At 42.0% G+C, this 24792-nt stretch overlaps 1 protein-coding gene across 1 annotated transcript in view; it reads right to left on the bottom strand.

The window, feature by feature from the left end:
* Positions 1–372: 372 nt before the first annotated feature.
* LOC149439375 (5'-nucleotidase domain-containing protein 2-like) overlaps positions 373–24792 on the bottom strand; it is a 59605-nt gene continuing 35185 nt past the window's right edge. The window contains exons 7-14 of the mRNA XM_089659097.1: positions 24048–24108; positions 21797–21899; positions 19787–19888; positions 16471–16552; positions 8350–8436; positions 8123–8263; positions 6163–6227; positions 373–4016 (exon numbers count right to left, since the gene is read on the bottom strand). Of these exons, the coding sequence (XP_089515223.1) occupies positions 3755–4016; positions 6163–6227; positions 8123–8263; positions 8350–8436; positions 16471–16552; positions 19787–19888; positions 21797–21899; positions 24048–24108 (903 nt within the window). The 3' untranslated portion in view covers positions 373–3754. The remainder of the gene's footprint in view (positions 4017–6162; positions 6228–8122; positions 8264–8349; positions 8437–16470; positions 16553–19786; positions 19889–21796; positions 21900–24047; positions 24109–24792) is intronic.

Raw genomic sequence — 24792 nt, 5'->3', positions numbered from 1 at the left:
GAACCCTATGCTTTCATGGAACCCTGGTTGTATAGAACATATGTCTATAGCAGCTTTTCTCAGACTGTCACAGCTCTTCCCAATTTTGTAAGAATAAATCTTTGAAATACATTTTATATTAAATTCAGAGGGGGGGAAAAAAAAAAAAAAAAAAAAAAAAAAAAAAAAAAAAACAAAAAAACACACTCACTCCAGTGCTCCAGATCCTGGGAAGAAAAGCACCTCTAACCCAGCAACACCACCACCAGCCAAAAAACATTTTGTTCTTGCAGAGCTCCCTCCTATTACATTCCCATGCTAATCAGTGTGGTTTTGGCTCAGATATGACCTGTGCGGTTTCTGAATGTACAAGATTTTCCAGAAGATACAAAGTCAATTTGATGAAGGTTTATTGACAGTTCCTCTGTACAGGTTTTTTTTACAAATCACAATTGAACAGATAAGTAAAAGCATAATGGTTGCCATTTCATGTACATAAGGAAACATTCAGAGACGTCAGTACATATAAAAACCTAAAAAACTGGACAGTAAAATAAGGCAGGTACCCATCAACAGATCTATACCCTGCAGTTTGCTTTGCAAGGGATTAAACTTCACATCTCAAACCTTCTCCCCTTACCCAGAACTAGATTGCTGAACTTTAGCAAGAATGCAAGTTCAGTAACCCGGGAAAAAGGTGCATTTGTTGCACTTAACTGAGACAATTGAAATTCATAATTCAAGAACAAATCCAGTCAAAACTTTTCAGTTTTGGATGCAAAGTAGTGCTGTGTGAATATGCACCCAACCATCAAGACTGCCTGTGAGCTTCCACCACAGTATCCCAATCTTGCCGATCCTGTTCCAGTATTGACTCAAGAAAAGCAGCTTATGATGGGTGAAGCGAATACTTCGAGACCCAGCAAAAGCAGAGAAGGGAAGAGATGATACTTCAATGGTGGACCTTCACAGCAAGGTTTTAGAATCAACTGAATCTTCATATCAGATACTCCAAATCACTCACAACCCACAAACAAACTCTGGAATGGACTTCTTTAATTCACTTCCATTAGCCCTTCCAAAATACAAAAGCTCCAAAATCATCCTTATACCTGTCTCCCTGCCTCACCTGAGAACAAATGCTTACAAAAATCAAAGAGAAAAAAAAAAAATTTGTGCGTAATTTTTCACCCTTAAAATCACCCCTAAAACCATCAGAGATTAGACATTTTTTGTTCTCCCTTATGTCATACAAAAGCAGGTTTGGATTAGTAGACTGCACCATGCACTGGTGAATATGGCCGATTTACGAGTATACATGATGAAAAGTCAACTTTATTTTGCCACAATGAACCACGTGTCAGTCAAGGAGAATCTGGAAGCCAAAATGCAAATCATTTATGGTCCAAGCCACATATTCTATAGAAACAAAAAGGTATTGGGTAAGAATCCAATGTGGTGCCCCTTTTTCAAACATGTCTATCACAATAGTCTCATCTTCCTCATCTATCCCAAGCAATTTTCTTCCCACTACTTGGCCTTTATTCCCCTCGGACATCAGGATTTTTATTCACTGAATTGGTTGGAGAGGAGTGACCCTGTGGGCTAAATTATCAGCCAAGAGTTGCCCCAACTGCTTCTATGGAAGAAAAAACAAATGGCCAAGAAAAAGCTTTGGCACAAGATTTCAGAGATTTTCATAGCCTATACCAAATTGCAGTTTCTGATCTGTCAAATTACAGGTCCACTTTCAAAAGTTAGAGTGAGTCAAAAGAAGCCTTGGAATATAGGTCTGCATCTAGCAGCTGGCAAGTTGAAATTTTGTTGCGCACTAAAGCAGAATCTTCACATGGCACAAAGATCTTCCAGGTATGTCAGATGCCTGGTCCCCCTGCCATGCCTAATGGTTCCTCTGGCCAGTCCCTACATCATTATAGGACATGGTATTGAAGTAGGACTAGCAGACTAAACCATAGCCATAGGGTGGAGGATGCAGGAGTTTAGCAGTTGACACTTCCAGGAGTGTCAAACACTCACAGGGGACTGTAGCATTTGAATACCACAAGAATCAACTTCACCACATGCTGCAGAGACAAAAAATTAATTTACAAGCCCTTTACAAGAATTTTTTTTTGGTGACAAACTGATTAAAAAATATGGGGTGTCAATGCCAACCCTCTTCTGAAAAACCTAGCTGCCTGGTTAGCTACATTTTAACTGAAAGTTTTAAAAATACAAAGATTCCAGGTGTATCAAAACAAAAAAGGTGTGCAAAGTTTTTCTTTAGGCTAGGTTCAGATGTTGGAAAGGTGTGCAAAATCATGCTGCCCTTTAGCAGATGTGTGGTGGTGCCATTAATTAGTACCCCCAAACATCTGAAAATGGGCGCAGCACCATGCAGTTTGGTGCAACGGGGTTTTGTAAAAGTCAGTCAGGGACCTTTCCACATTTCTCACAAGTACAGCAGCAAATTAAAAGGATTGGGCTGCACTCAGTTGCACTTGCAGGTATGAACCAAGCTTTAGAAAGCAGCATAGCCCAAGTAGAAAAGCCTGACCCCTGCCCGGATCCTCTGTGGCAAAAGCAGTGGTTTTTCTGTAGGGCTATGGATCTGACTTGGCAGGGTTGTGTTAGATAGCTGCAATCAGCTCCTGCTACATGCTAGCTGGAAAGCGCAACTTATAGGGACATGGGCATGTGTGTTGAACCTCTCCAGAAAGGCCACCGCTTCCAATGGTTCCTCTGCAGCCATCTTACACACCCTTGCCAAGGCAGAGCCATAGCTCTGTAATCCACAAAGCTCACGTTACATGCTGGCTAGAAAGATCAACTTACAGGGACCTCTGCAGAGACCACAGCATCCACACAGAGCAAGGGTCCTTTTCTATAGCATGCTGGCAGAGGACAGGATTTTCTACTCAGCCTGTGGCAGCTTTAAGAACATGAACTGTAAGACTGCAACTAGCATCTACAGAATGACAAATCAGCAATAAAAGCCACCATGTTTTTGATTAACCAGTAGGGCCAGGTAACGTGCTTCCACTGACAACACCAATGTTACAAAAAAATAAGATATCGTAAGCAATTTTGGCATCGTGGCTCACTGAATTTAACAAGGATTACAAGTCAGTACACTGGTATGGTATATTGCAGACAATACTGAACAATGCCATCATCATGTAACTCAAATAGGTAGCAGCTTAGTACTTCTCTAGTTATGCAGCTTGGTCATATGAACTCCTTGTGAGAAGCCCAAGTTGGTGTAAAAAGCAAAAGAGGTTTGCCAACAGATGGTTAAGTTCCAAATATTTCACACATTCTGGCATGTCAAGCTGCTCATTCCCCAGCGGGTGCAAAGCCAAGAGTGTCATTTAAGTAGCAACTATCAGTCCGCACTGTTCCTCAGCCCCAGAACAAGGAAGGCTGAACACACTGATATTGTATGAAATTCACTTTGAACAATTGTTCCAGTCTTAAATCTGTCCACTGTAAGCCAGCTGAATGAGTCCAGGGCCTTAATGGACAGGGGAAGATCTTCAAAAAGCTTCTTAGTTTTTAGTACACCCTGTTACCCAGCTTATTTATACAAGCACAGATGGTTTTAACCGTCCCACACCTGGCCTGGAAAACACTGCGCTCTCCAATGTGCAAGCAGCACTGGTTTTAAAAAAAAAAAAAAGAAAACCGAAAAGAAAAATTTTTTTTTTTTTTTTTTAAAAATCATCAAGTCTTATGTCTAGGTCCCAAGTCTAGATTACAAAGGCCCTGTGCTTGTTTAGCGGATGTGGGCCATTTCTTCCAGGAATGGAGTCTTCATGCATCCGGTGCAGAGCTGGTCCATCCACAAAGGTGCCTCGTGCTGCAGTGGGGTGCGGCGGGGGAAGAAGGTATAGCTCAAGTCGTAGTTCAGGAGGCAGCTGACAGAGGCCATGTAGATATCAGAGAAACGGCAGAGGCGGCGGGAGAAGTAGGTAGGGTTGTGGCAGGTGCGGAAAATACTACCAAATTGAGGGTTGAAGAGGTTCTTGGTCACTGCCCTAAAAGAAAGAAAAAAAAAAAATAATAATATTGGTTCCACTTAACTTACCAAGAAACAAAAAAAAAAAAATAGAGCATACTGTTAGGCCTTGTTCACACTGCCATGCTACAGCATACACCAGTGTGAGGACCATGATTACCCACATCTCTAGACAGTCTCATTCAGGTCAATTGGACATAGCTGCACTGGCAGCCACTGCTCCCAACTTGACATCTGTGTTGGTGCGCAAACCTTAACATGACTATGTATTCAGGACAGTGCACCCAGATGGATGTCAAATTGGGGATTAGCAACTGTGTTCATGCAGTCGCTACATCCCAATTGACATACCGGCGCAGGAATGCATGGAACACATGTGCATCCCTGGGCAGGTAAGCACAGTCCTCAAACACAAACGCTGTAGTACACCTATGTGACCGAGGCCTTAAAGGATAAGTTCACCTTAGACAAAATTAATGCGCCTTTTTTTTTTCTTCTGCAAAAAATGTGCATTTACTTTTTTTGTCAGATTGCTGGTGCAGTTCTTTCCAGGATCCTGCAGACCTCTCAGCAGTATATCTGCTTGCTGTATCGGATGTAAGAGTAAGCAGATATACGGACAGGAAGCTTCCATGAACTATCACGGCACTCCACAGCAATGTGTTCGTTCTGTGAGTGACTACAAGTCCCAGCAGCCTTAGCGGCTGTCGGCTTGTATTTTCAATGAACTGAGTGATGTGGTTGTGTGGGCGGAGCCCTGTACGGCCACCCAGTTTTCAAATCTGACAGCATGGGGAGAAGTTTCCCCATTCAGAGGGAGGGGGTGCAATTGCAGCTATGGGAACATGTTGAAAACATACAGAACAGTTCCCATGTTCCACGTGGGTTTTTTTTTTTTGTTTAAGGATAAGTTCACCTTTAGAACAATGTGGAGTATTGTAACATGTTCCCAAACTCCCCATTCGTGGAACTGTAACTTTTTCCAAAGACTACAACAGCATCGACTATCTGAAAGGATGACAGCTGGAATTCTATTGGGAACCTTCAGGCTTTGGTTATTAAAGAACTAAAAAAAGGCAAAAAAAAAAGTCAGCAGGCAGTCCATTATTGGATAACAGAAATGCAATAACTCTTACCTGCCTGCTTGCAGTCTATTGAATGCACATCGAGCTGGCCATGCGTAGCTCAGTGTGCATTCCCGGCACACTCTGGCTGTGCCAGAATGACTCCTGTGCACGTGTGGGATGATGTCATTCCGCCAACAGCCAACTAACAGGCCGAAAAACCTAGCACCTGGAAAATGATGAAAAGGTGACAGCCTGCAAGGGATTTAACCACTGCTTTACTAGAATGAGGTGGGTAGCATTTTTCAGTTTAGCTCTACTTTGATACCATAAAATGACAGTTTGAAAATCTATGATATATTAAATTGCTCCATTTAGGAATCTTCTATACTTTCCTCACTCCTTCAATGGTTAAAGGTCCCTCACAGGGCATCTTCAACCAGGCTTTCTGCAGGTGGCAGGCTGTGTCTTCATTTGCTGGTGCAGTATGACATTACTCTTCCACAAAGGAGTTCAGTCATCCCATCACACTTGGGCTGTGCAGGAATGTAAAGTGAGCTGCGCATGCACAGCTTGGTTTACATTCTAAGACTGAGCAGGTAAGAAGAAGGATTGACTGAAGAGCCATGTAAGGTCTCTTCTGCAAAGCTTGCCTGCTCATTTTTTTCTAAAACGGAGATTTTATTTCTACTTAAGGCCATCCAGCTAACTAAGAACATGCCTCTGAAAAGCAACTCAGAATCACCACACAAGTAAATCTGTCCATACTGAACTGGTCAGGAAAATCTACATGGGCACGCTGCCTCCTTTTCCAAGTTGCTGGCTTCAGTACTTTGAGGATCTAGCTTGAAACAAGCATGCAGATTCAAAAGTCAGAGTAACAGAGTCCCTAACCTGACAAAACTACATGGATAATGACTTCAAAGGTGTAGCCAGAGAGTCAGTATGACAGTGTTAAAGTAGCACCTACTTGCTGGATATAGAATTGCTGATGACAGGAGAGGTAGAAGTATACAAAGAGGGAGTCATGTGTGCATATTGGGAGTACAAGCACACTGGGATCAGCCACACAGAACTCCCAGAGGAATAATAGGCAAGTACCTGAGCTCTTGTCTTTCCCTCATCCAGTCTTGTAGAATCTGCTGCGACTCCGGATCCCGGAAATTCTGTAACAGAATAAAATACTTAGTGAGAGGTCATAAGATTTGACAGCCCATAAACAGATACAACTTGCATCTCCCAGGGAAGGAAGCCAGCAAACAAAAAAAAAAAAAAAAAAAAAAAAAAAAAAAAAAAAAAAAAAAAAATCTTATCTACTGCTGATAAGTTGACTTTACAAGTCAACACTGATGGACTACAAGACAAAATTTATGGCCTTGACATACACAGAAGACATTTAGTTGAACAATTTTCTACAAACAACAACTCGACAAAACATCAGAAGAGGAAGAGATACAACAGATGTCATTACATCACACCGCTCAACCGAATCCAGAAGAGAACAGGAGTTGAGCAACAGATGTGCAATTTTGTGCCCTATGAAAGGGTCATGGGTAACAACCAAATGCCGACCTGCTCTTGTCTTTTCATTAGTATGTATATTTGATAAACAAAAACAACTTGCTTAAATAAGGCTACAAATTGTATGTATTCTCTCTTTAGCAAATAGATCAGATCATCCAGTTCTGGGAAAAAAAAAAAAAAAAAAAAAAAACCCACACAACCCCACACGATTTGGATTTCTGGGTAGGGGGCATGCGCCACCCTGAGACGCCATTGGTAGCAAGGGTTGTCAATCACCGGGTCCCAGCTGGAAATTGCCCACTAGCACCCAGCAATAGCCAGGGAAAGCAGTGTGTGTAAACAGGTCTCTCTCCTGCCAACAAGAAAATGCTGCTTTGTAGTTCTCTGCACAGCAGAGATACAAAGCAGCATGTCTACCTAGTAACACAGCACAATGTTTAAGTTATACCCTTTGATCGCCCCAGATTTTAACCCCTTCCTGGCCAGTGTCATTGGTACAGAGTCAGTGCTTTTTATTAGCACTGACTTATGTCATTGGGATGTGAGTGGCAGTTTGTATTCTGACACTTTGGGTTAGATACTACTATAGTCTACAAATGGGAGTGAGTCAGTTCCCACAACTTACATATATTGGGATTTTCTTTTAGCAAGACATGTAGTAGAATACATTTTGGCCTAAATTTATGAAGAATTTTTTTTAAAAAATCTGTTATGATTTATAGCAAAAATTAAGTTCTCAAAATTGGTCTTAGGGGGGAGGGAAAAAAAAAAAAAAAAAAAAAAAAGTCCATGGATTATGAGCCTGGTGATCACATCACCTTTTTCACCCATATTAGGGGAGTAACATGGTGCAAAGGAGAAGTCAGGCTTTAAAATCTATGTTAACGCTTACTTTGTAAAACAACCCATTCAGTTTAAAATGAAAAGTGAAAGGCAAAAGAATGAGTACATAAAAAACACACTATAAAAATACCTTTCCCTTTAAGTGACAGCCTCTTCTCTTGCTGCCTAAGGAGCACAGAGCTGGGGGAGGAAAAAAAAAAAAAAAAAAAAAAAACCACACAAAAAAGAAAAAAAACGCAACACTGGTCTTCCTAGTGAATGGCTGTGCATGTGGGGACATGTCGGGACAAGTCTGATCATTCAAGAACAGGCGGAGTCCTCGGCACAGCTAGAAACTGATCATGCCTAGTGTGGTCAGTTTAATAGGAAAGCAGAGGTACTGACAGGAACACCAGGGATTTCAAAAGGAAGCAATGCAATAGGGTTCCATTTCATACAAACATGGTACAGTAGGCACATAAGAATATGGAATGTTTTGTTGGCATTTAAAAAATTTTTTTAAATGTAAATAGAAGATTTCAGAGTACGCCAAAAAACACCCAAAGTTTAGTCAATCCTTTTAGGGGGGGTTTAGTGAAATCTGTTACCCTTTATTTTGCATAGATTTCTTCCTCCTTCCCATTAGGTGTCTTGGAAGGGAAATCCCTCCAACGCCCCCAAGATCTATATATTTTGTAGCAATGTATGTGCCTACCTGCATACGCTCCAGCAGACCAGTCAGGGCCTGCATCCATGTTAGAGACTGGGAATATTGCTCAGTGTTGACAATTTTGGTTTCGGTCTCCAACTCCGGTACAATGGCTGCTGTCCTCCAGCCATGACGCAACATCAGATCCTTGGGGGGGGGGGAAACGTGCAGGAGGGTTACCACGAGATATACAGGAAGGAATAGACGATAAACACAGAAGAGGAGACACTTACTGCAAGGTCACTATATAGGTGGTCCCCAAAATACAACACCTTAGAACCTCTCCAGCCAGTCAAACGAAGAAAATCAAATAGGTTTCCCTGGAAAAGAGAAAAAAAAAAGTTGCAATATGTTAAAGGGGGATGTTCGGTTTTAGATCATTCAAGAACTTTTTTTTCCTGGAGTATAAATGCATTTTAACTTTACCACTTTTTTTTTTTTTTTTAAAAAGGGAATTGTAATGACCCTGTATAGATAATAGACTACCACCATATGATTGCTGACTCACCCAAAGAGCAAAAAAATAGATGGGTGTGGTCACCAAAACAAAATCTATATACATATGCGTAGGGGTAAGAGTTCCCCTAAAAGATAGTTTCATATGGGACCATGCAGCTTTATCAAAAAAGGCTTTATTAGGGGAAAAAAAAAAAAAATTGCATTGTACAAGTATACACAGACAGTAGCACACCACCATCACTTCAAATTAAAAGAAATGGTCTAGTCACAAAACCCACATTATTTCCCTTTCTGCAGAAGGACTGTATTGAAGTCCACACATCTGAGAGGTGAAGCAGAACCTTTACCTTCAGGCCTTCTTGATTTCCATTAATCGAAGTGCATCGCTATAGGGCTATCTTCATCTCTATTTTAACTCTTGATATTTTTGATACTGCGGATGTGTTCGCCAATATATTGGGTAGACCAAGCCACCGCTTCGAATGCATAATACTTTTTACAGGGGCATTCAAGCATATAGACCAGTTTACAAAATCCTGGATCTTATATTGTTTTGATTGATCCCCAATTGGCGAACACATCCATCGTATCACAAAATTTACAAATTTGACAGAGACCACAGGCAAACATGCCTTTTTAGGAAGGGGTTCTCATAAGCCAGGTATTAAATAGTTTACAGAATTCTGAGATAACTAGCATCTCTCGTAAGTTTGTTTGCGCATTGTGCTACCAGTTGTGGGCAAGTGCCTACCATCTCTGCAATAGCTGGGGATCTAGTAAGTAGGTCTATTGGGCGAAACATGTTGGACTGCACCTCCCCACGCACGCCCTGTGTGTGACCAGTGTTCTGTGGTAGTCCAGTGTCCTCCATCACAGGTCTAGGCAATCAGCACACCCAGCTATATACTTACAATAGGCAGGACTGCACTTCAACTACCGCTGATACGCACCTTGACGCCATACGCCATGTCCTGAGGCTAATCAACTTGCTGGAATTAAGCTCGGTGAACACTACAGAGTTGGTGAGAAGTCGATTACCTATGCATATGTATTGCATGCAACTTAGCCACTATGGTATTGTAGGCTTAAGGAGCAGATGGTGCTATATAACTAGCAATCTGGGTAGATGTGTCCCGTAAGGACAAGCGGGCTTTGATTCAACCCCTACCTCTTTCACATAGGATACCATTTATACTCCCATACCTACTATATTGGTCCATTTACCCTATGTGTTACCATAGTGTACCTGTAGCTCTTCCCACCCCCTGAGTATGTTTGAGGATGTATGAGCAGCTGCATAGGAGACTAGACAATGTCTTTTTAATTTGGCGAATTGATGGTGGTGTATTGACGGTAGTGTTCTCAGCTTCAGTGTGTATATTTGTGCAATGCACATTTGTTGTTTCTAATAAAACCTTTGATAAGGTGCATGGTCCCATATGAAACTTTTTTCGGGGAACTCTTACCCCTACGCATATGCAAATAGGCCAAAGTAGCAGAATATCGGAAGGAGTGACATCCCTTTTTTTTCTCCCTATGCTGGAAGAGAGAATCACCTAGGTTTCCATCTGCACTTCCACTGAAAGAACTTGGGGGAAGGGGGGTGTACTTGTGCCAATGCTTTACAAACTGGTCCACTAGAGAGATGGCCTTATTCAGGAGGTTGATAATGTGCCCAAAACAGGCAAAATTCTATTAATACAACTCAAAACGATGTAATACACAATAAAAAATGATTTGCAAGTCTACCCCACCTCCACTACCATTCACCCATCCACAGTGGACAACACAGGATACTAAAAGAACAAGACACCAAACACGACGACTCGGGCCAAAGCTATGCCTTGCAACTACCAGGACACAGCTCCTACTTGTAAGACTTGAAAGTTGAAGAACTCAAAGAACATAAACTGTTGGCACATTGTCGAGACAGGAACCCAGAGGCCTCTCCACACGCCTTTGAGAGCCCCACCAAAATCCGTGAAAGATGGACACTCCATTAAGTAGAAGCCAACTTTGTTCAGTACATTGAAGGAAGGCGCAAGGACAGATCAAAGAGCAGACCTAGCTGAAAGCTGGCACATTACCAAATGTTTGCAGAGTTTTTTTGGGAGCCCTGAAAGCCAGAGATCTCTGAAGGTATGTGTTGGCATCTCTAGGGACCATCATATCACCTGTCTTAAGAGTTATAGTGAGAATTCAATAAAGTGTTGCTTTAAAATCATAGGTGGACAAACCAATATGGAATTCAGGAGCCAGCAGAATTCTCAGGGCCAACTCCATTGACAATTTAAGTACAACTGGCACCTAACGTGAGGTGTTCTTTAAGCGGAACTAACCTGCACCCGAGCACCAGAAACCAAAAACCATATTCAATTCATTATTAATGTTCAAGGCAAACTCCCAACATCCATGCATGCTTTATTTTGTTAAGAAATCATATGAAAGACAGCTCCTTGCATTTCTGATCGTGGCCATCTTTAGTAAGGGAAGATTTATGTAGAATTTGCTTCCTGGAATCCATCTGTCCTTAGTTCAGGCATGTAGGCAGGTGTGCTCAGCTGAGAAAAACCCCTGCTCTCTTGCCAGAAGACTCCTGGAATGACATAATTTGCCTAGGCATGGAAACCAGGAAGCAACTGAAGCTAAGAAAAAAAAAAAAAAGCCAAAGTCTGCTGTCAACTGATCTCTCTGCCTCAGCAAAGCTGGTGAGATCTTGAAGTGAGGGGAGAGAAGAGCGGCAGGCCTGCAGTGCTGGATCAAATTAGGGCTCTGGTAAGTATAGGGGGGTTGGGAGTTGTGGGGCCAATACAATGGCCAAACATTTACCTTAATGCAAGGAATACATTACGGTAAAAACAATTAGGCTTTAGAAATCACTTCAAGTAAAAGGCTGTAATTAGGGAAAGTAGAATTAGGGGAAACAAATCCACAGGTTTCCTCCGTTTCCTTTTTTGTACAGCCATCTATGATATGCCCCCAATATGTACGATTTGCTTTCGATATCTGATCTGGCCACACAGAATCCTTAAAAATACTGATCTGGCCTCACCACTTCAGAAACATTACCCTTATTGTCTTGGAATAGGTACGTTTCCTACAAATAGATATCCTCTCAACATTAAAGGCTTGCATAAAGTATGGGAAGGAAGTCCTAAAATTAGTAGTTATCAGACAGCCTGCCAAAACACAATGTCCTTAGACTGTGCCAGAACCTGGACTCAAAGAACATTATTCATAGTTTGACTGCAAAGTCTCCAACACTCACCGTTTGCTGTTTTGGAGACCCATCTTGTACAAACAGGACATACGTGTTCATAGACATGCATGGAAGCACCATTAACCCCCTAGTATACAGATTTGATTATACAGCGACTAGATTCCCTGCCAACCTCAGCAAAGCGATGAATAGGAAAACTGGGCACTGGGTTGTCATTGGACACACAAGCTAAGGGCAGTTTAAACAAGCCTTTTGTTCCTCGGGCTTCTATAGGAATCACGTAGCCTGCATGCTCAGCGGTGGGAAACACGAAAAGAGTGGGGACAAAGCCAGCATGACCGCCCCCCCCCCCCCCATTTGTCTTCCGTGCCAATGCTAAAGGCATCTGCATATACATCTAGAATTGTCAGACAAATCACTCAACCACTCTTCAGATGGAAAGTAAACTTGGCCCTTCTAAGAACACTAGACATGGCTCTGTTTAAGGACAAAGAAGGAGTGGGGAATGTTCCTGAGCCGCATGAAAAATACCAAAGACATCAAGCATGTCAGCAACAACAAGAGGGCTTAACAGGGCCCCATACACACCCAAATACATAAGGACAGCTCAGCACTGTCAAAAGTTAACCCTTTGCTGCTACATATCACGTGTTGCGGCAAGGAGGGTGCGCTTTCCCTTCCACATGCCATACATATGTGTCCATGGGCGGCCAAGCTTAATGTGCTGAAAGTGTACTCAAAAGCACAGCAAACGAGCTGTCAATGACAGCTCTGTCTTTACAAAGGACCTGGAATCGGCTCTCGATCATGCGACTACTGTGACAGCCAAACAGTGGATACTTGATAGAGCAGTCCTTCCTGCCCCCCCAAGCTGAAGAGACCCTGTTAAAAAGGGATGCCGGGGCTGGGAAGGAGGAGTTTAATGTACTGAATAAAAAAAGGTATTCAGTACATCTTGCCACTACAAAAATATTTCACTTGTTTTCTTGAAACATCGTACAGGAGATTACTGCTGATCCTGCCAGAAATCCAGTGACAAATGCTAATCCACTGAAAATCCAAGCAGTGTTGTCAGCACAAAGTTGTCACCTGCATGACTGCACCAAAAAGGGGGAGCTGTTCTGTAGAGATAAAGAGGGAAGAGTTCGGTAGTCCAACGGGGGGGGGCCCCCAACTCAGGCATAGCCGACAGTTTGGGACTTCACTGCAGCAGAGGCAGCATTGTCAGCTCAAATAGGATCATCGGGTATTTTCCTATACTTGGAACATTTTTAAAGAGTTTAAATTTTTTTAGTAGGGCTCCACCTCCACATTGCAGGAGTTAAATGTTCATTAATGCTAGGGGAGGATCTGGCTTGTGGAATGCCACCTTCACATACAATGCAGGGCTATTTGATGATGTCATTGTGCAACCAGCGCCCTATAGAAAAGGCTTGGAGAGATGGTCACATATTGAGAGAGCCTGCTGGAGCAAGTAGTATTACACATTATTCCTCATCCCCTAACATCAACAATGTACACCCTTGCAGTGCAGGAGGGCCCCACTGCAAAAGTAGATTTTTTTTTTTTTTTTTTTTTTTTTTTTTAATTCCCAGAGTTGGGATTTAAGAGACACTGGGAAATGTTCTTGTACTGCACTTTCCCCTTAAGCTTTGTGGGCTTTTAGTGTCTGTGCTGAAGGATAAGTTCACCTTTTGGACAAAAATAAATGCTCCTTTTTCTGCAGTTTAATAAATGCACTTTTTTTGTCCAAGGGAGCCTGGAAAGCATTGCACCAGCAATCAGATTGCTGATGCCATGCAGGTCTCCTGCAGACTTGTCAGAATATCTGCTTGCCGTATGGGATGTATAGCCAAGCAGATATTCTGACAGGAAGCTTCACTCAACTACCATGGCGCTCCACAGCACCATGATAGTGGATGTGGGATTGTAGTTTTCAATTAACTAAGGGTGAAGAGACTCTGAATGAGTGATGCGGCCATGCGAGGCCGTTTTCAAATCTGACAGATCGTATGGGGAAACTTCTCCCTGTACTATTGGGGGAGGGCAGCAGGCAACATGGCTATGGGAAGGAACATGTCCCACCCTAAAAATGGGTGGCACATGTAATATGTTCCAAAGGTGAACCACTTGGCAACCACGCTATCGCCCAATGATGGCTACAGCATGGTTAGCCAGTCCTGAGAGGGCATCATGACGTCCTTCCAGAAAGCTCTCCCCAACGATCTCCATGATAGTTGTGTCCTACGGACATAGCTGATCACATGTGGTAAAAGGCCAATCACAGTGGCCTTTTACCATGTGATCAGCTGTGCCCAATGACACTGCAGACCGGGTAAATACAGTTGCCAGTTATCAGCTGCACTTTCCTCACATTGTCACAGCGTGAGGAAAGTACTGCCGATAACTGGTGATTGTCAGAACAGATCAGCACCGATCATCAGGGCACAGGTGATCAGTGCCACTCACCAGTACCCAGCAGTGCCATCCACCAGTGCAGCCTCATCAATGCACATCAGTGACGAAAAATTACCAGTTTGCAAAATTTAATGTTCAGAGTGCAAAAAACACCCAGCTGCGATTAAACACCAAAAGAAAGCCATTTGCATGAAAAAAATTCATATGGGTACAATATTGCATCACTGTGCAACTGTCATTCAATGTGCAACACACACACACAAGATTGGACTGAACTCCTGGGGGCAGGGCCGATGTGCATGTACAGTATATAAAGCTCTGCGTTAGCTGTCTGCACTATATAAAATGGCAGTAATAAATAGAAAGTCTAGTTCCCAATACACTGCAGTTTTTTGGGTTTTTTTTATAGCAGAAAGATAAAGCATATGCTCTATAGACCATAAAATCAGAGCCTCTAAGCTGAGTCAGATGAGAACTGTTGGACATTTGGAGTAACAGCCTCTCCTATGGACAACTTCCAGCGTTTGTGGACTTGGGATCACTTCCAAAGCAGGATTGCCAGGAAAGGCAGACTGGATTACAGAAGTGTCAGCACCTTTCCCCCACACAAAATGCATTCTAATACTTTATTTGTATACAGCATCTATCTCATATTACAAGCCGATTTTTTAGTCCCTAACCTCCTAGAACTCCATTAACTGCAGCTAATTCAAACAGTGCCATATCTAGATGGTATTTCTGGGGAGGAAATAAATTTAATCGAAAGCTTCCTAAGATGCCTAAATTTAACCCAAAAATGGTTTCCCCAATTGTTAAATGTCTGTAGGAAGCAGACTATTCACTGTACAAAACACCAGAGATTGTTTTGCTGGGCTGGCCAGTTGCCAAGTCTCCCCAGAAGACATCCTGTAATATAGTGCAGAGTTCCAGGACGTACAGCAGCAGAGCCACGTATGCACAGATGAGCCTTTCATAGCGGGTGAGGATAACGTGAAGAGGAGCTGTCAGAAGCCAGGAAGCACGGCTCCCCCTAAGCCTCTGCACACAGACAGCTGCCAAAAGAGCTGACACTCTACTCAACTGCTATACCAGCACTGCTAATGCGGCTGTTCGCACTTGTGTGCCAGTTAATGCCACCAATCATTTAACCTGCAAAACAGTCCAATTAGAGTTTATTACTCTAACAGGAACACTTTGCATGAAGGTAAAAACCTGTGTGCAGCAGCTGCTGGAACACAAATTACTGCAAGCAGCTAGAGCCACTGGCAATAATTGAATGTAGGCTGGTTGAACCAAAGTGGATTGAAGGCTAAACTGGCAGAGACTAGAACCATGTATGGCCAGCTTAACTCTAGTCATGTAGGTGTCTGAAAGTTTCAGTGCAAGTCATTTATCTCAATAGGTTCTTTTCAGGAATGCAGCTAAGAAGAGACCAGTAAATATCTGAAAAGGAGCCATTAGCTCCACCTGCTGGCTGAAAATACAAAATATTTATATTCTGTAGATTTACTATAGAAAATGTAATATATTTTTAGCATACATCTTATTTTATTATGTAGAATAGGTAGGAAATGTGGTTTTCAGAAGTAAATTAGATGCATTACTTTTGGAGGAAAGACTGGTTTGTCAGTGACACTGCTGTTTGTTATGAGAATTTAAAAAGTGGCCCTCCAGGCCTTGTTCAGCCAGACAGACTTTTTTTAAACAAATTGTAAAAGTGGCACCTTTAACCACCTCCCATATTAAAAAATAAATAAATAAATAAATAAATAAATAGGTATTACTCAGAGGGGACATGTACACTGATCATCAGTGTAGCCCCATCAGTGCCACCTGCCAGTCCGTGTCACCCAACAGTGCCCATCAGTTGAGAAAAATCATTTTTTTTAGTTTCTGCTATAAAATTTTGCAAATCTCTTCAAAATTCAGTTTTAGCAAAAAAATAAAAACCCAGAAGGTGATTAAACACCAACAAAAGAAAGCAGTTAAAAAAAGATAAAAATGTTATATGGATACACTGTTGCATGACCGCACAATTGTCAAAGTGCAACAGCACTGAAAGCTGAAAATTGGCCAGGAAGGGGGTACAAGTACCCTGTAGGCAAGTGGTTAAGCAAAGTACCATGGAGGAGCTTCTCACTACGCTGAAATCCTCATTCTGAATATACCTATAACACCGGTGTGACCTGATCTATAGTAAGACAGTTCTGTACTTCATCCATCCTTCAAGACCGATATTTGCCTTTCATATCCATACCTGTTTGTAGACTTGTCCCTTCTCCAGCTTGGAGATCCTATCCCACTTCAAGTCTCCATTGCCAGCCACCCGGCGAAAAGGCCTACAGAACATAAGATTGTTAAATCTGGTTTTATACTTTAATTTTTGGTTTTTAAATTCAAAAATGCATTTTACGACCACTTTTAGTCAGGTGGTGTTACAAATCTCATCTAATTAATACCTGAAGGCCAACTGCAGCAAAAACACTTGAATAGGTTAAAACACCTGTTTTATTGCAGGTTGTGTCCCTGTGATGGACAATTATCTCCTTTTGTCTGTAAGATGGGGAGTGAAGATATTTACTAAACACAAATGGGCTGTCCACACTGCAAGGGAATTTGCCCCAGGGCTTATGCAGGCCATTGACTGGTCGTTTATCAGCCGAATTTTCGTCCAAACTGAGGGGGGGGGGGGGGGGGGGGGGGAGGAAAAAAAAAAAAAAAAAAAAAAAAAAAAAAAAAAAAAAAAAAAAAAAATCGGCCGATATGCACATTGTTAGTGGAGCAATGTCGTCGGCTAATTTTCGCGGTTTTATCGGTCATGCTGGAAAACCTACAAAAAAAACGGCTGTTTTTCGTAAGGATTGGTGGCAGCAACGACCGATTTTTTGTTTATCGGCCGATAAACGTCCCGTCTAGGGCCTGCATTAGTGAATGTTATGAAGTCTCACTGTTGCAAAGAATACCCAATTATGTGCAAGGATATAACAAGCCCCCCCTCCCCCCCAGAAAAAAAACAAAAAAAAAACCACAGCATTTTTGCTTGCATGTGATTGGATGAAGGAAGTCAGTTAATTTTTGCCTCCAGCCCATACATGAGATTATTCTCATGTGTAACAACTGTTGGATCCCTTTATGTGGCTCATTAAAATCTTTTAGATCCCCTCACTGGGTGCTGTAGTGCAGTCCATTGGGGTGTTCCTGCCCTCCTTCTCCCAGGTGTATCACTTGGAAAGCATCTTCACCTAATTTTCTATGATAGTTTGTCAATTAGCCCTGGTTCACATATGTGGCCGTGCGGGCACGAGCTCATTTATTTGAATAGACTCCCGTGCCCCGTAGGGAAAGAAGTCCCTGCACTTCTGAAAAAACACAGCCCGCATGGGAACCTCAGTTCCCAGTACGGGCAGCATGCCATTAGAACTAATGGCACCCGCCCGTGGGTGCCCATTCCTCTGTGTGGGTGGTGTGGCTGCACAGATCGGGTGGAGCCACAGCGGCTCCACCCGACCAGCCTGTCACACATTTGTAACTAGATACTATGTACAATGTGGTTTGTATTTACTTTATGCTTAGTGATATTTTAGACCCGATATATTTATTCCCTGAAGGAAACAAGTTCTGAAACGCATTGGAATGGTCTGGATACTAACATTGTTTAAGCTCAGGTGGACTGTTACCCCACTTGTCAGTTGATGTACTACAGACTGTCGGGTTGTATACATATTGTACATGTCATGTACTTTTAAAATTATGAACTGTATTGTAGTCCAACTATTGAATTCTTGATTCTTTTATAAAAACAAAAAATTTGTTAACATTAAACGGTTTCATACTTTTGTACACTTCTTTTGCCTTATAAATTCCCAGGGAGATACCTCCATACTTCCACTTTGTCATCAGAGCTTCACTTAATTAAGCTCCAGTAAAAATGACCTTTTTAAAATACAACTGATTTACTAAAGGCAAAAATGCTGTGCACTTTGCAAAGGGTTAAAGCAGGGTTTCTCAACCAGGGTTCCATGGAACTCTAAGGTTCCTCCAGGAGGTTAGGGGGATCATTGATCCCTGAGCAATTTCTGCCTCTCCAATAAGTTCCCATTGATCTTTTTAGCCATCTGTAAGAGGTTAATTCTTCCCATTGGCCACAAGTGTATGGAGCATTCTTCACACCAGCCATTGCACTAATTTATACTAATGTTTAGTTTTGCAGCTTCTGGTGTCACCTCTGCTCCTTAGACAATAAGTGATGTGATAAAGCTGATTTTCCAATAAGGCAGGCAGCACATGAAGCTGCAAAAGCAGAGACAGGAAAAATAGTGGGGATCACCTGCCTGACTATACTCTGTAGTATGCCCAAAGCAGTAAAACATGCTTAACCAGAGTGCCACTTTAACATTCCCATTTAGCTTTGAGGACGTCCGCTTTTAAAAAAGACACAGGAAAATCATAATCCCACTTCCAAACAGGAATCAGCTGCTGAAAAATAAAATTCCTGTGTTGTAGCATTGCAGCCTTTTTACAGACGCAAGCTGTGCAGAATGAACAGGAAACCAACTAATCTCTAGTGTGATCGGCCTGAAGTGTGATAATTTTCTATTGACTCACAGAGCAACAGCTAAGGGACTACAGAAAGACGCCCTCGTGTCAAAGACCCATTCCATTGCCAGGCATTATTCATCTGAATGATTACTAAGCATCTATCTGGACAGCCATGTCGTCAAATGCTGACATTGCACAACCTCCATGTAGAGGAGGGAATCCACAGCACATCTTCATAAAGCCAAGTCATAAAATGTGTAGTAATCAGTTTCAATATTTACACTGACACAGGTCTGTTCAATTCTGCATGCCTCATACTGCTTAAGCAATCTGACCGGCTGCTGATGAGAGTTCTCCAAACAGGCTGATGTAAATACATTAGAGAAAACCAGACGGCCACTTACAGCATGGCAGATGACACATTACATAAATGAGACAGTAACCAGAGAAAGGCAATACCAGCAAGTAAACTCAGGATCATGTAAGACTTTATTTCTCTAGGGCAGTGGTCTCCAAACTGCAGCCTGTGGGCCGAATGCGGCCCTATCTGGCCAATGGGGCACTAGTCCTTCCACCGACTGAAAGCACTGTCTTTGTACTCCTGACGCTGGGACATACTACTTCCACTGGTCACTCTGGCCCTCCTAAAGTCTAAAAAGGACAGTAAACCAGCCCTTTGTTTAGAAACCCCTGCTCAAGGGTATTATACCAAAAAAAAAAAAAAAGTGGGAATTCAGTTTTTTTTTTTTTTTAAATATTCAGTCAGGCAGATGAGATCAGGTACCTGGTTTTTTTCAAAGAAAAAAAAGTAAATAAAGGGGGAGTGTCAAGAGGGAGGGGCCAAAAAGCAGACTTCCTTTTAGAGGAAAAGTTCTTTAAATCTGAAGTGAAAAAACAGCAATCCTAGCTATTATGTACAGGAGAAAGGGGCACAGAAATATAAAAAAAAAATGTGGTTCTTGGTAAAAGTTATGCAAAATCCCATTTCTCATTTTTAATATAAAATTCCATTATTCAGTCTTCCAAATACTCACTTGATGCAATCATTGAAGAAATTAGGTTTGTCTGCTTGAACGATTACCACATCAAAAAAGTCCCTCCAGTCCTTGCCCACCATGTACTTCATCCCTTTGTCTCTATAAGAAAGAATTACAAGATCAATAACAGATTACGACATTCTGGTGTTATTACTGGGAGTTGGAAAAGCTGCAAGACTGAGTATTGATGGATTAGAGTGGGAGCACTATGGCGCAGTTTTTCATCTTTTATTGCAAGCTATGCAAAAACAAACGCCATTTTACAAGCAAGAGTTAACTATAGGCAAAGGTTATCAAGTGGCAACATTTCCTTAGTATCTCATGCATTTTATAGTAAAAATATTACTGGCTATAACCCCCTTTGTAATTAATCTACAAACCCCAAATAATGCTTAATGTGGAACTCTACTCTCCCAATCAACATGGATTATTTGTAATCCTCAATCTGCTAGCATTAGTAAATTTCTAGGAAAGCATATATTTGTTTTAAACTTTTTTTTTTTTACATTTCTTCAGTTACTTTGATTTCTTGCATAGGCAAAATTAGGTCATATTTCCCAGGAGTCTTCAGGGAGGATGGTTTATTTTCAGCCAAGCACTCTCCTGCCTGCATGCCTAAACTAAGGGCAAAAGATTACAGAAAGTAAAATGTTACAAGAATCAACTGCCCTTTACGCAAGATGGCCACGGCCAGAAATGCTAGGGCCCGATTTGCAAAGTGATTTCTCAAAATAAAGCATGGAACTATGGGTGGATGGAAGAGTTTGCTTTGAATATTAATTAAATCAAGTTTTTGGTTTGTGGTGCATGTAAAGTGGATCTTCACTGCATTTGAGCAACAATACAAGTTAACACAAGTCAAAATAGCAAAGAAAGCTGCAAAAGTTAGACAGATCACAATTGGTCAATACTATTGTCATGCTATACTCCCATCAGGAAAGCCCTGTCAAGCCATTTTCTTATCCAATGTCAAAGCAAAAAATACCTGGATGGTGGAATACATGCATTCCCCCAAAAACAAACACTTCCAATGGTGCAAGATATGCATCCTCTGAACCCAAACATAACATCTGCTATCGCAAAGAACACGCATTCACCCTGAATGTGAACAATCCCAATAGTGGAGGATGCGTTACCCACAATATAAACAAATATTCTCAAAAGCAGAGACCACGCACTAGCACAAGGTGAACACTCCTGAGAGCAGAATAAGCATGCCACCATTGCAAAAGCCCGACACACACACACACACACACACACACACACACACACACACACACACACACACATCCTTCCCCCCCCTTAGCAGTCCTGAGCTCCAACTGCATATGCTTGCTAGGTGCTGGAGAGACATGTGATGGTAAGAGGTTATGTACAAACAGTTTATGCTGCCATCTGTATAATGCCTCTTGCAGTTTTGTACTTTTCCTCCCTTGTTTTAGAACCCATTTATAAAGCGTACCAAGGCTTGCATGCAGGAAAGGCAAACACAAAAAACAAAACCAAAAACAGTTTGCCAAGCTTCAGTTATGAATGAACAGTGTGTGATCAATACCAAATCACTAATTGTGTTTATTCAGGGGCTGGTAAAATTGACATTTGCTGGACCCTTTCCCCACCTGGAAGTATCCTATTATGTGCTTGCAGCTGCCAGTGGAAAGGAGAAGAGGAGGAGGAAAGCTGGCAGCACTGTGGAGGTATGGACACTTATGGGCACAGGGAGGGTGATGGGATGGAATTGATCCCCTGTATGGCTCTCTGCAGCAGCTAAAAGCCAGCAGGAGGGTGTGAAGAAGCCAGCTTTCAGCTGCTGAAGAGCCATACAGGGGGATCTGTCCCAGAAATGCCCCTCCTCCCCCATCACATCCGGTACAGGACAACTAGCGGTGTCCCCTTATCCACGGCCCTACCTGCCTTAGCTGAAATAATCAACACATCGTCCTGGATTCAGAACATGCCCTGGTGGAGGAAAAAAAAAAAAAAAAAAAAAAACACAAACAAACCTACACAAAACTAAAAGGACTGTTGGTGATGAGGAAAAGCTTCTTCCCTTGACTGGCAAGACGGTGCAGAACGGCATGGGTCTCATCCCCACGTAGGATGTATTTTTCTAAGGAAGACAGCAACACATTGGAGATCAGAGTTTGCAAGCACAATTCATAAGGTATTAGAAAAAAGTGTGTGGGCATTTTCTAAATCTTAGGGTACTTTCCACTACTAAAATTAGAAACCTGCAACATTATGAGAAATCATGAGAAAAGAGTAATTGAGATCTCCCACACCAAGCCTTCTGTCGTCAGCTTACAGTGCTTTAGGATTTTCCCATCATTGAGAAACCCTTTAGCCAGACATACTGATGTAAAATAGAAAGGAAGCCAAAAAAGTACAGGGGTGGGGTTCAATATGGGATAATGTAGGAATCTACCTTTATACAAACTACTACTAACCCATGCCCCAACACCCAATCGTTTCAAATTTAAAACTACACTACCACGCCACCTCCTGCCCAATTGCTTACCAACTTCAGTCGCAGAGCTGCAGCAATCTGTAGTGTTTATTTTGTTGTAGTGAATATCTTCCTTGCACTGGCCACAATTAAGGGCCCATGACACAAATGGAGCCATTTAGCAAGGATCTGCAGTCTTTATATATAGCGCCATTCAAGTCAATAGGGTCAATAGTGCATTGAACAGGTAGTGCTGAAGAGAATTTTGTCAGGACTGTAAAACACTTGAGGATGTTTTGGCTCTTCAGTGGTAAATAAGAAATGAACTTAGTCGGGAGGAGCTAAAAACACTGGTGGATGTTTTGGAGCTTCAGAGAAGCAGCTTGGAGGTTAGTGCAGTTTAGCTAAAGAGGGCTGAGATTGAGGCAGCGGTGGCAATTAATACACTCAAGTCAGTGTTTTTCCCCCAACCAGGGTGCTGAGGCATCCTGGGTGCAGCAAGCATGGGACCCAATTTGTCTTGGATCAATGTCATGAGTTGCCATGGTGCAGGCAGATCAACTGGCCACCAGCAACCAACAATGAAGCTCTAGGCCAAACCTTCAACTTTTCAGGTGCTGGAGCTTTTCAGCTAGGTAACCCAATGAGTTGTGGTTGGAGAAATATAACCGTGGTTCTGAACTGGTCAATGAGTCATGTTTTGGAACGTCCCTTTAATAAAATCCTAGTCCTGAATGCTGAGCCATTGACATAAAAGCAGGACTAACCAGCAAAGCAGTGGTTACATCCCATTGCCAGCCACTGTCCTCCCACTGGGTGCCAGGTTTTTGGCCAATTGAATGTCTGGCAGGGGAATGAAGTCCTCTTGTGCATGCACATGGGAGTCAGTCATTCCAGCATGGCTGGAGGGTGCTGGGAATGAACTCCGCACCAAGCTTCAAATGTGCAGCTCAATCAAAAAAAACTGCAAGCAAGGAGATAAAATTGTGTATTATGGCAGAAGAGCCAGTGTTTCTTCTGCAATAAAGAGCTGCCTTCTCAGTTTTACAAACATTAGATTTAGTTCTGCTTTAAAGAATCTGTTGAGGGTACTCGAGGACGGACGTTGGTCAACTCCAAAAGAAAATTGTCAGTCTCAGGCTTCTGCCCTGATTTTCTGTTTTATGGCAGTGACTGCATTTTGCAGTAAAGCCGATTAGATGCAGCTTCCTTGCCCTAACCTACGCATTTTATACACCAGTTCACTTGTCCGCATAGACATGGCAAAGCAGCACCATAGACTGACATGAACAACCTGCAACTACCAAAATAGAATGCTGTTATTTTGATTAGTACTATTTGCAAAGAAAAAGTGGAAAAACTACTTGAGTGATCCTGTGAGAAGCCAAAAGTACCACACTGTACTCGTCCTGCACCAATAATAAAATACAATAAATCGCCTAAAGCAGACATGTGTAGTGACGAGGGTTGGGTGTGTGCATTCATCTTTTCAAGAATGCAGAAAAAAAAGACGCAACTTTGTTAGCTGGGATGACCTTACTAGATGAAGGCAAGTGAAGCCTCAGGGATGTGTAGTCCTCAGAGGGATTATAAAAAGTCATGTTCACATGCTTCTGAAAAGGGTCTATTGTTTGAAGCATTCGAAGTACACATACAATCCCCCTAAACAAGCTTGACCATGCACAGAGCTCCAAACGCCAGAAGCAGCCTGGAGAATATATCAGGGAGAAACTTCTTTCTAGGATGAAAACCAGACATCTGATATGTCCTCAATTGACAAAGCTTGAATCAGAAACCATAACAGATACTCACCAAGATCTGACATGATCCATTTGTACATAAATCCTTTAACATGGACATCTCTGATTGCATCCTGCAAGATAAGTGATATACAATTATGGGGTTCTCTCCAAAGAAAAAAAAAAGTTTTAGTACTAAACAAATTTTAGATTTTAACAAAAAAATATTACCATGTCAATCTGCCACCAGGCATAACATTCTAAAGCACCAAGTTACCAAAATTTTCATCTGACCAAGGCTAGCGATACAGGTTTAGATTTTTCTCATTCAGCCCTGTGAGCTAAACAAAAGAAACCAACAGATTCCCCCATTTATGCTAAAAAAAAAAAAAAAAAAAAAAAAAAAAAAAAAAAAAAAAAAAGGAGTACATTTGGTGCTCCAACAGGTGCCCGCCAGCCCTGAGAATAGTGTCTGGTGTAGTTACTAGCCACAATTTTCCACCTGCCCCCTTCGATTTTTTCTCTTTCATCAACTTTGGTATAGCTGGATGGTGCCCACAGGACTACCAACAGCTTAAATGTCAGCCAATTCCCTGCCAGACTGGCTGTATTTCAGTCAGAGTATGGCCAGCTTTAGTTGCTGCCAAGTGTGCCCATTAGAGTCCCCAACTATTCCACGTAAAAATTTTGGATTCATCCCTCACTTTCCCAGTGACATTGGGAATCAGAACAAATGCAGAGTGGGTGTTTTTTTTTCCCCTAACAGGGACACAGAAGCTCTGTCAGGTTTTTATTATGGTCTAAGCTCCCACCACTAT

This window comes from Staurois parvus, unplaced genomic scaffold (genome assembly GCF_062004578.1).
Source record: "Staurois parvus isolate SC_StPar_1 unplaced genomic scaffold, SC_StPar_1.0 ptg001132l, whole genome shotgun sequence".
Lineage (NCBI taxonomy): Eukaryota > Metazoa > Chordata > Amphibia > Anura > Ranidae > Staurois > Staurois parvus.
This window is presented reverse-complemented; position numbering and strand designations above follow the sequence as displayed.